Source organism: Xiphias gladius, chromosome 6 (genome assembly GCF_016859285.1).
Source record: "Xiphias gladius isolate SHS-SW01 ecotype Sanya breed wild chromosome 6, ASM1685928v1, whole genome shotgun sequence".
Classification (NCBI taxonomy): domain Eukaryota; kingdom Metazoa; phylum Chordata; class Actinopteri; order Istiophoriformes; family Xiphiidae; genus Xiphias; species Xiphias gladius.
The window spans coordinates 30,566,814-30,578,001 of NC_053405.1; the positions used below are offsets into that span (position 1 = coordinate 30,566,814).

The following is an 11,188-nucleotide window of genomic DNA, read 5'->3' on the forward strand; positions in this document are numbered from 1 at the left end:
CAGACTTATCTTTTAAGTTCATAAACCTTTACAGTGGGGAGAATGTTACTTTGAATTTTCAAAGGTAAAATGCATCACTAACTTAAATTAAAAAAACAAGTTCAAGGGAAAAAAAAAAGAATTAATAAAAATTAAAATTAATATAATGTGTTATTTGAAAGTGTACTTATGAATTGTGTGAATACCCAGACTGGCTAGGCATACATTGTAGACTGTGTTTGGGTTAAGCTCATATGTGAAACTACTCTCTTCTGATGTTATATTTGTTTTTTGTGTTACTGCTTTCAAAGCTCACATTGAGAGTAAGACTCACCTCATCTATTGTGGCCAGAATTGCTAACTTGTGAGGAACTGGGAGTTTGGATAAAGGATCACCAGAGACCCTAACAGAAGAAAAACAGAAACCTCTGTTGATGGACAGAATCAAAGTCAATTAGAAAAAGAACAACTCATAATTGTCCTGTAGAACAAACAATTGTGTTGAACAAACTCACCCATCAACACCAGCTCCCCTCAGACTGTCCAACACTGCCATCAGCTCCTCATCAGAGCGATATGAGGAAGGCTGTGCTGGTGAACGATTCAGGGACACACTGCTCTCTGAGGTGTACCTGCACACAAAGAGGATATCTAAAGTTACACACCCTGTCTTCATCATTGACACTTATTCTAAGGAACACATTTGCAGTATTCAGCCATATTATCATAATTTCACATCAGAAGACATTTGAGTCCAAAGAGTGCATTGCTTGAACCCAAGCTGGCATCTTCAAACTGCTTGTTTTGAAATTCAGTTTACTATGCCATACAGTAAAATGGGAAAGCAACAAATCCTCACATTTGAGTAGTTGTTGCTGGCAACTGGCAATTAGTGTTATTTTCAACTGAAAAATGACTGAAACAATTAATCAATTATCCAAATAGTTGCCAATAATTTTTTCGGTTGATAAAGTGATCAATGAATTGGTATAGCTCTATTTCACATCATTCCGCTGATTGACAGTGGCTGTAAAACACCAAGAAACATTGCAACGTGCTAAAAAATGCTAAGAGGAAGAAGACTGCCAGCCAATTTAAACATGGATGTAAACAATACGGGTTCCAAAAAATTCAAAAATGACCTCTGCCAATGTTTTATATTTTGTGATAAAAGAAATTAATTCAAGATATTTGTTAGCCGTCAATGATATACACAATACATTTTACTGAGTAAACATCTTTTGTTTGCTTACAAGAAAACTCCACAGAGTAACTTTAATACTGCAATATGATCAATGGCTTCAGAATTAAGATTAAAAAACAGAAGTCAGAAATATTACTTTATGACTCACCTGTTGTGATGGAAATCAGCCATGACTTCAATCTCCAGAGGTAGTGTCAGGACAAATAAATCTAATGTGGCTGAGAGCTCATTCAAATCCACAGACTGTAAGGTCTCAGCATTCTCCAGGCATGAAATAATCTCACCTGCAATCACAAAACTGGAATAAGCTCTGCAACAAAAGCAAGTGTCTCAATGGCCAAACTCAATCATTCATAGAGTGAAGATGGTAAGACAATAGTCGGGAAAACGGTTGTTTTGATGAATGAATGAAGACTGTCACTTTTTAACAGTGGAAAAAAATTAAAGCCTTTTAAACATAGAAGACACCCAGAGATCTTAACCAGGCTTATCATAATCACATCATGATTGGTGTGATTTAACTTGGTGTGTCCCTATTTGGGGAGGTGAATAGACAACCAAGGATGTACTCACCAAGGCAAGTAGGCAGTGTTTGTGTGGGCATAGAGCCATGGCAGCTTTTCATATTGATGGAACATGTGACATGAACAAACAGCGGTGGCATGTCCAGCATGGAGATGCTGAAGGAGTCCTGGTCCTGGTTGACAGTGTTTGAATCCGACAGGGACTGGTCTTCACCCTCTCCCTGGGAGCTGGTGCCTGGATGCTCCTCATACTCTACCACCAAATCTGTGTCGCTCTCTGTCATGACACAGCAGCCCGACATATTTTCTACACACACACACACACACACACACACACACACACACACACACACACACACACACACACACACACACACACACAAACACAAAATAAACTGGTCATTATAATATCACTAGATGATTAGCAGTATTAGCAAGTTGGCTATGAAAGAGGTGAAATTCCTAAATGAAAACAAATCAAACACAGAAATAAAGTGAAATACAATACATGTCACTTTGAGGTGGGAGGTGAGAGGGAGTTTGTTCTTTTTGAGATGAAGATGCACTGTTCATGCCTAAATGAAAAACAATCAACTGTCCAATCATAGCTTTGGGGGGGGTCTTCTCTCCTCATAAAAACTAACAACAGTGCTTTGTCTTTACTTTGGGCAGGTCTTTGCTGCCCTCTGGTGGACAACACTGAGATGCATAACACCTCTTTGTTTTCTGAGCTTTGATTTGATTTTAACGTGGCATGGAAAAATCGTGTCATAATGAAAAATGAATCATTCAGTTATTACAAAACAGAAGGCTAAATAACTGTCAATTGCATCCATGTGGAGCAAATATAAATAACAATTTGTATAGTATTTCATTTTACTTCTGTCATGTTTTCATTTACAGTAGGCATTTCAAATCTTCCACAGTTGGCCGGATTCATTTTTAACGTAACCCTTTTGTTCGCTGAGATTGGCATTCTTTCCTGACTGTTTGGAGTCTCACAGAGCCCACTGTTGTATGTGTAAGAATCATAATAATAATGATCGGAAAACCAAATTTTTTTTTTCTTCTGATGTTATTGAAACCAAAACTGTGGAAAAATACTTAAGTGGTAACTCTTCCCTTTAATAAAAACTGGGCTTGCACATTTGTGAGGTGACAAAATACAGAAATGACCATATAGTCCTGAGCAAAGGAAAAGAAATATTTAATGTTTTATATAGGTCATGCATGAACAGATATATTTTCATCATGTTTCCCATAAAGTCATTCAAAGACGACCAGGTACTTCATGAGGAACACCATACTAATACAGGGTAGAGCCTCCCTTTGCTCTAAAAACAGCCTCAGCTCTTTGTGGCATGGATTCCACAGGATGTTAAAAAGATTCCTTTGAGATTCTGTGCCATGTTGACTCGATTGCATCAGATCATTTCTGCAGATTTGTCAGCTGCACATTCATGCTGCCAATCTCTCATTCTACCACAACCCAAAGGTGTTTTCCTGGATTCAGATTTGGTGACTGGGGAGCCCCCAGAAGTACACCGAACTCATTGTCAAGTTCATGAAACCAGTTTGAGATTGCTTTAGCTACGACTTCTGCTTTGCGACATGGTGCATTATCATGCAGGAAGTATACATTAGAAGATGCTAAGTTGTCGCCATGAAGTGATGCATATGGTCAGCAACAATACTCAAACCACGGCTGACTGGTATTAAGGGGTCCAAAGTGCGCCAAGAGAACATTCCCCACACCATTATACTACCACCAATCAGCCTGGACTGTTGACACAAGGCAGGTTGGGTCCATGGATTCATAGCGTTGATGCCAAATTCTGATCCCACCATCTGCTGCCTCAGCAAAAATCCAGATTCATCAGACAGGCTACGTTTTTCTAGTCTTCAGCTGTCCTGTTTTGGTGAGCCTGTGCCCACTGCAGCCTTAGATTTCTGTTCTTGGTTAACAGGACACGAAGCCAACGTGGTCTTCTTCTGTTGTAGCCCATCCTCCTCAAGGCTGGACGTGTTGTGCATTCTAAGATGCTTCTCTGCTCACCACAGTTGTAAAGACCTGTAATATGAGTTACCGTAGCCTTTCTGTCAGCTACAACTAGTGTGGCCAATCTCCCCTGACCTCTCTCATCAATAAGGTGTTTTCATCTGCTGCTCACTTGATGTCTTTTGTCTTTCTGACCTAATAAGGTAAACTGTAGAGACTGTTTTCCATGAAAATCCAAGGAGATCAGCAGTTTCAGAAACCTTCAACAACAATTAAGCCAGAGCGAAAGTCGCTGAAATCAATTTTTTTCCCCATTCTGATGTTTTATGTGAACACTAGCTGAAAATCCTGACCTGTATCTGCAGGATGCTATGTATTACACCGCTTCCACATGATTAACTGATTGGATAATCCTGCAGAGTGACGTTCCTTGTGTCCTTGTATAAAACTCCAATAACAGAAATCCTAATTGACTTATTCAGGATTTGGCAGTTGTAGTGCTGTGTATAAAGCACTGTCAACACCAATTCACTTAGAATCAGGAAAAGTCATGAAGCATCAAGCTGATAAAATAATGTTAAGTATGTTGTCTCAGCTGTTGGAGAAAGAAACATCAGTGTTAACCTACCTTAACAATAAGTTAGTCAGATAACTTGAACCTAACTTATTCTTAACTTGACCTGATTTAACCGAATCACACTTAATTTAACTGATACACTGATAAGCCACAACATTAAAACCAGTTTTATAGTGTGTGTGTGTGTGTGTCTATATATATATATATATATATATATATATACACACAGATATATATATATATATATTTATATTTATGTTAAAAAATTACTTGAGAACCTAAATTAAGTGATAAATTTAACTTGACATTACGTTAATCTGTCACAAGCTGCTACTTTCAAAGTGCTCACATAAAAATCTGACATTGAGATGAGATCCTAAACTTGTAATATTTTTTTTTTTCTGTTTTTATGTTTGGTGTGTTCTGTGAAACACTTTGCTGAATAATTCTGAATGTGCATCAACTTTTGAACTGACTGTGCAAATGCACTTTGAGAACAATATAACTGAAAGATGTCTAGCTGCAATAAAAATAATATTTAAAATATCAGATCTGATAAAATTTTAAAATACATCATTAAAGCTAAACATTTTTGAATGATCCTCACCATCCTCTAAAGCAAGCTCAGCATCTGACACCAACTCCTCTCTCGGTCTCCTCTCTATCTCACCGTCCTCTGAGTCTGCCTGAGGAGATAACCACAGTTTAAAGGTTTAACCAGTCAACAGCAGCATTCATATGGGGATATTAGAGTGGTGTCTCTTTCTGTGCCAGAGCTGACAGATAGGATTTTGATTGTTCTTCACATGTACAAATCACCATCTTCATCATCATTTATATTTTATGTTTGAGAATTACTCTGATTAGTTTCTCCTCTCCTTTATTTCAAATACAATTTTTTTCTAGATTTTTCTTTGGTTAAAGAAATACAAATTCATACTTCGCTTTCTTAAATTATGTTATTTCTTTCTTTTTGCCCCAGTCAATGTTAATCCAGAATTATTTCCTTTTGGATGAAAGCAAAGCAAAGTCAGTCTGGCCAGAAGACAGGATAACAGTGTGAAATGGAAAACACTTGTCTGTCAACTCACCTCTTTCTTGAATGAAGGTGGGCAGTAGAAGTAGTAGTATGGATTGGACGGCACAGTTTTGAAATACTGAGACAAGATCTCCATGAATTTATCCTGCAAAATGATTCATTTAAAATATGAATATCAGTTTCACCTTGTTGATATTAACTCATGTACTTACTACTTAATGGGGAGTTTATAATTTAAAGGAATGCCATGTGAATAGCAGAGGATTAACTATTACCTGTAAAACTGCAGACAATACCTGTACTATTTTGTGCAGATCTGGGTACACTTCACACTGGGGCTGTGTCTGCAGCAGTGTCAAAGGGAACTCTGGGATCATCGCCATCTTGGATTCATCCAGGATCAGTGGAGATGTGGGAGCAGAGGACTTCCCTCTAGATTCAGCTTCACTGGCATCCTCCATTTCAATACTATTGCCAGAAATATCACAACAATGGGGCTGTAAACAGGTTTGTAAACAGGAAACTGAAATATTATCAACTTGTAAAGTTGTTATGGGGAACATATTAGCAAACATTTGTCTAATTACACATCTAGCAGATATTCTGTGTGTATTCTGTTTGCTACTGAGCTGGTAGGATACAGTGAGTCTTTTGTTGAAAATACAGTAGTTGCCTGCTGCAGTAAAACTGAAGCAAACAGTAAAGCTGTTTAGTAAAGCTCTTTAGAGCTGAGAGGAACTTCAGAGTTGTGTGTGCGTTCGTCACTCCTTGTCTATGTGTGAACCCAGTGATATTACATGTACTCATTTGACCGATTGCTCACATAAAAATATTGGTTATTGCAGCCTTAAAGCTTATGGATAAATATGTTAACTGAAGGTCGAAACAGCATTACGGCACACCAGCATCTTCAAAGATGTCATGTGGACCCTGAAGAACGTTGGTTGTTTGTACCCCTAAGAAATTGATGAGCATATGCAAAGTTTGACAAATGAGGGCTGTTTAAAAAAATAAAATAAATAAATAAAATAAAAATTAAAAAAAAAAAAAAAAAAAAAAAATATATATATATATATATATATATATATATATATACATACACATACACATACACATACACACACACACACACACACACACACACACAGATCCAGTGAATAACCTTAAGTGGTACAAAGGAAAGCAGGGTAAAATAAATTAAATAAATTTAAAAAAAACTGAAAAATCACATACATTTCAAAGAAAACAGGCCTTTTTCAGGGATTAAAGAAATGGTTAATTTACAGCTTTCCTGCAAGCAATGGTAATGCAAACATTTCCTACAGGTTGGTGCCCCAACTTTTGTTGATTACTTACAAAGCCTCTGTCTAAACAAAGGCAGTGTTGGAACAATAGTGTTACTACACCTTCTAATGCATTATCAGGACAATATTTTACTGCAGGAAGTCATACTGTATATCGTTATCGGAATGGTGAGAAAAAGGCAAGTGACAAAGGAAGACAGTTTCATTTGAACTGTAGAAAGAACGCCACAAGTGCGTTAGGCAGCTGAATGAGTCAAAAAGTTTGATTAAATTTAAGATTTAAGATTCCATGATTATTTATTTGTTCTATGCTTTAATTTCAGAATACACAGAGATTCCACTGTATAAATATCAGTAACAACTGGAAAAAATTAGGTGTTCTAAAACTTTTGACCGGTAGTGTATACATACCTATATAAATATGTATGCATATATATTTAATTAAGTGATATGGTGGTTGTGTAATGGCTTGGTTAACAAGACACTAAAAGGTAACAAGAGTCATTAAAGAGTGTATAGAATGTTTCAAACATTCATTACATATGAAACAACTGTTTATAAAAATAAACAGAGTGGAATATCACAAATATTATTTACATAGAGATTGCTTTCTATGCTAGGCTACGATTGTACGCGTCAAAGGCACAAAGAAACAAATAATCAGCTATAACGACAGAATATGCCTACAGGTCCAATATCAAAGTCCTCATTAAAACCCTGAGGTTAAAATTAATACTGATACTTTTTGAGGAAGACCATTAGCTGGTCAAAACATTACTAATAAATATAAAAGGGAGCTGTGATTCCAGTGTGCAATTACTCATTTTATTATAATTTTAAATACAAACCTGAACATAAGCAGGTACATAAGTTAGCATGTTGTTTTATTTATCTCTACTGTTTGTCACATCCTTCACATTATATGCTGTTATTCATACTATTGTATATACTGACACTTCATTATTTTAGTTCTATGTAATAAACAATAAAGGTTCAATTCAGTTTCCTCACAAGTTCCAGGATCATTTAATCCGATCTTGATAACTCCTTGGCCTTACCTGGACAAGGAGGCCACGGCAGCCCTGTCACCTTGTCGCTCCTCCTCAACCTCTCCAATGATAAAGGTGGCAGGGCTCCTTGAAGGTTTTTTATTCCCTCCGAATTCTGGAGCCTCACTTTGCTCCCTGAAGACCCTAATGTGTCCACAGAGGGTGTGCAGGAAGGAGGTGACATCGATCTCCTGCAGGGATTCTTCACAGTAGTCCATGGCCATCAGGACATCCTGGGAGCTGATGCTGTAGGACTGCTGCAGGCTGCGGTACACACCTAAGGACCACAGGGAACAAATCAACGACTGCTGCTGTGTTCCACACATGTTGTAAAGTCAAGCAGCCAGTGACTTTCATTTTTATTCTAAAACAACCCACTTTGTGCACAGCTTTGTCTTAAAAAAATATAACTGTGAAACTTTTGTGGCATTGCAACAGTGCAACTTACTGAATTACAACCAACCTGAAACAAAAAAATGTATATTTAAAACTTTGAATGAAAGTCAGTGACAGGTGATACTTTGCAATCTCCAATGTCTATCTGGTGCAAATATCTACAGTAAATGTACTACAGACTCAGACTGGACTAATCTTGACTTCTAATCCACGAGTATTAAGATGGCTCCATGACAGCATGTCCGGACGAAAAAGAATGGGACCCAGGATGAAGCATTGAGGCACCAGAAGAAATACAGTATTTACTCCCAGATTCTGCAACAGCTTCACTGTGGACTCTATTCAAAGTTGCTTGTACCTGTATTTTTTTTTTAAATTACTATATTTTACCTCACCTGAACTATTAATTGATATTTATTTACCTTTAATTTTATTTATTTGTGAAGGATATGTTCACAAACACACACAAACACACACAAACACACACACACACACACACACACACACACACACACACACACACACACACACACACACACACACACACACACACACACAGCACCAGCAGATAATTGAAAGATGAAAAGTAAAAATTTAAAATGTTTAAATTTCTCTAAAAAATTTGTTATTGATAATTCCTAGGCAGGGTGACGTTGGTGGGTGGAGGTGAGGAGGAAGATGACCTTTGACATAGCTCTGGTGGTAATGCTCTTGCAACAGGCTGCAGTAGTTGGCCAGCTCCTTGTGTTTGTGAGGCTGAGCCAGGAGATCGGTCCAAGAGGACGGACTGCTGCGGTCCTGAGACAATGACCTACCAGAGGACAGCAGCATAGCAAAAACACGGACAGGAAATAAACAAACTCAGTTAGAAAGACTAATGAAAGATCGGCTGAACCCACACAGACCATATATTAATTGAATACTTTTTCAATGCAATGTTGCTTAAGCATTTACTGTAGATAGTTGTAGCCCAGATCCCCACTACAGTAAGCAAAGTCAAAGATGCCAACAAGCTTGTGAGGGATATTGTATATTGTGCTGAAGTACTTGATTTGTACTGGATTTGTGACGTGTTTAATTTGCTTTGATCTGGTTAGCCCACAACAGAAAATCATGTAGGGTTATTCCAACAGTACCTCAATTAAATTTCCAGAAAATGTATATCACAATATTGGATGGATATTTGAAAAATACATATACTGTAATTAAGGATTTTACCTCTTTTGCCCACTTCATGATGCGAAGCCTGCAAGCTTGTTCAAGGCAGTTTAATTGAGTCTGCCACTACACTCAAATGGCGTACTCCTCTTGCTACAACACATTTCCAACACACCCTCTTAATTAGGGCGGTGTAGTTGAGCTATCAGTGCTTTGATCACTCTTTTGCTGCCATGCTTTTTACCACAGCACTCACCTAAAGCTCTGCTGTGGCTCGTTACTGTATGTATTCTACAATCACATATTATTTGCTCCACGAGTTAGGTGAATGTTCCTTGACCAGCTGGACATCATTTAGGTTATGTCACTACTGTCTCAGAAATTTCTTTGGTGGGTAAAATATTATTATTATTGACAGGAATGACACCCAAAACTACAAAACAGGACCCAAGTTGTAATAAACTGGAATTATCCTTTAATACTGATTGTGGAGATATTAAGTTTGCGATAATGTCTATTGTGTAACTCTCACTGGAAAGATCAATTCTACTTACTTTTGTACATGCCATGTAGGAATTAAGGATGTGATTGGCCAGGACAAAAAAGTTATTTAAAAAAAAAAACAAAAAACTTTTGTCGGGAGAGCAGGCAGGAACGATTGTTACACACTAGGTAACGTTACTAGCCTACTGCCCACAGAACTATATGGTTTTCCTACCTCTAACCATTCACAAGAAATTCATACAAAACGTGCCATAACCTTTTACATGTGTACGATTTTGTTGTATGTCGTTATCAGCTATCTAGCTTATTAACTTAGCAGGCTAAGTTTGCAGCTATGCAAACATTTATAATTTAACTACATAAAACAATGAAGTAACAAGCAACTTGGCAAGCCATGGGACCCTGCGATAAGTGAAAAATCAATCAATAATTGATCATATGATTGTTCAATCAACAAGAAAGTCAGAGTACACCTGCATCTTAAACATATTCGACATATCACAAGGAATAATCTTGACGTACCCAAATGATCCCATCCGAAATGGTGATCTTCTCAAACCACTGGTCCACAGACGCACAAGCACAACTGGGGTACGCAGCAGGGTTGGAATTGGGCAAGTTGAGCTCAAGCTCATATCACCACCCCCCGAAAAAAATGTTTTAATACGGATCTGCCTGACTCACGTGGGTCACATTTTCAGGTTGGAAAATCCAGAATTCCAGATTAATCTGGAAAATTCACATCCCTATGATAGTCAGTATATACTGTATCTGTACAAGCCACTGGACCCGTAACTGTTCTAGTAGAGCTGTGTGTGGAGTGTGGCTCTGCTGCAGAACAAGACCGCTATGATATCTGAGATGGGATATGTGGAAAGTGAAAAAACTTCAGCATTGATCAAAATCTAAAATCTATTACCCTAATTATCGCTGTAATTCCTTGAAATCTTTGTCACATGGGTACCACTTGAGTTTCTTTCAGTGTCTGGACCCTGCCTTCATGAGCTCAGTACCTGAAGATGTCCCTGGGCTGGCGGCTGGAGTTTGGGTGAACCAGTTGCTCCTTTAAGTGCTCCAGAGAGCAGTTGTAGACGTAGACTGGACACTGCAATTGGCTGCTGTCACTGGTGCTCTGCTGGGAAACCTGCCTGCTGAAGCGGAAATCTGCCTTCTGTGGTTCAGAGAACTGGACTCCATCTTTTTCTCCCACATCTGGAAAAATTTGAAAAGTAGATTTTATAATTTTCAATAAGCACTACATGTATAACATACATTATATTAATGGTAACATTTAATTGTGGCACTATTTGTTTACTGTCCCTCAAGCACATGAGCGTCCAGGCTATGTGCCTCTCTCTATCTCTCTCTCTGTTTTCTCCTCCCTGTCGTCTTTTTTCCACTCAGGCTCTCTGTGCTGGACCATCGCTTATCCTGGGATGTCTCTCTCTCTCTATT

The 11,188-nt window shown here is 38.0% G+C and overlaps 1 protein-coding gene across 11 annotated transcripts in view; it reads right to left on the bottom strand.

Moving 5' to 3' along the window:
• Nucleotides 1–11,188, bottom strand: part of szt2 (SZT2 subunit of KICSTOR complex) — a 144,545-nt gene that overhangs the window by 99,173 nt on the left and 34,184 nt on the right. For 7 of the 11 annotated variants that reach the window (XM_040129328.1, XM_040129331.1, XM_040129329.1 and 4 more), the window contains exons 26-35: nt 10,747–10,945; nt 8,755–8,882; nt 7,685–7,952; nt 5,619–5,790; nt 5,375–5,467; nt 4,891–4,969; nt 1,757–2,014; nt 1,332–1,467; nt 495–611; nt 314–407 (exon numbers count right to left, since the gene is read on the bottom strand). In XM_040129328.1, coding sequence (XP_039985262.1) covers nt 314–407; nt 495–611; nt 1,332–1,467; nt 1,757–2,014; nt 4,891–4,969; nt 5,375–5,467; nt 5,619–5,790; nt 7,685–7,952; nt 8,755–8,882; nt 10,747–10,945 — 1,544 coding nt within the window. The remainder of the gene's footprint in view (nt 1–313; nt 408–494; nt 612–1,331; nt 1,468–1,756; nt 2,015–4,890; nt 4,970–5,374; nt 5,468–5,618; nt 5,791–7,684; nt 7,953–8,754; nt 8,883–10,746; nt 10,946–11,188) is intronic. The other 4 variants (XM_040129338.1, XM_040129337.1, XM_040129333.1 and 1 more) reach the window with 1 other exon arrangement.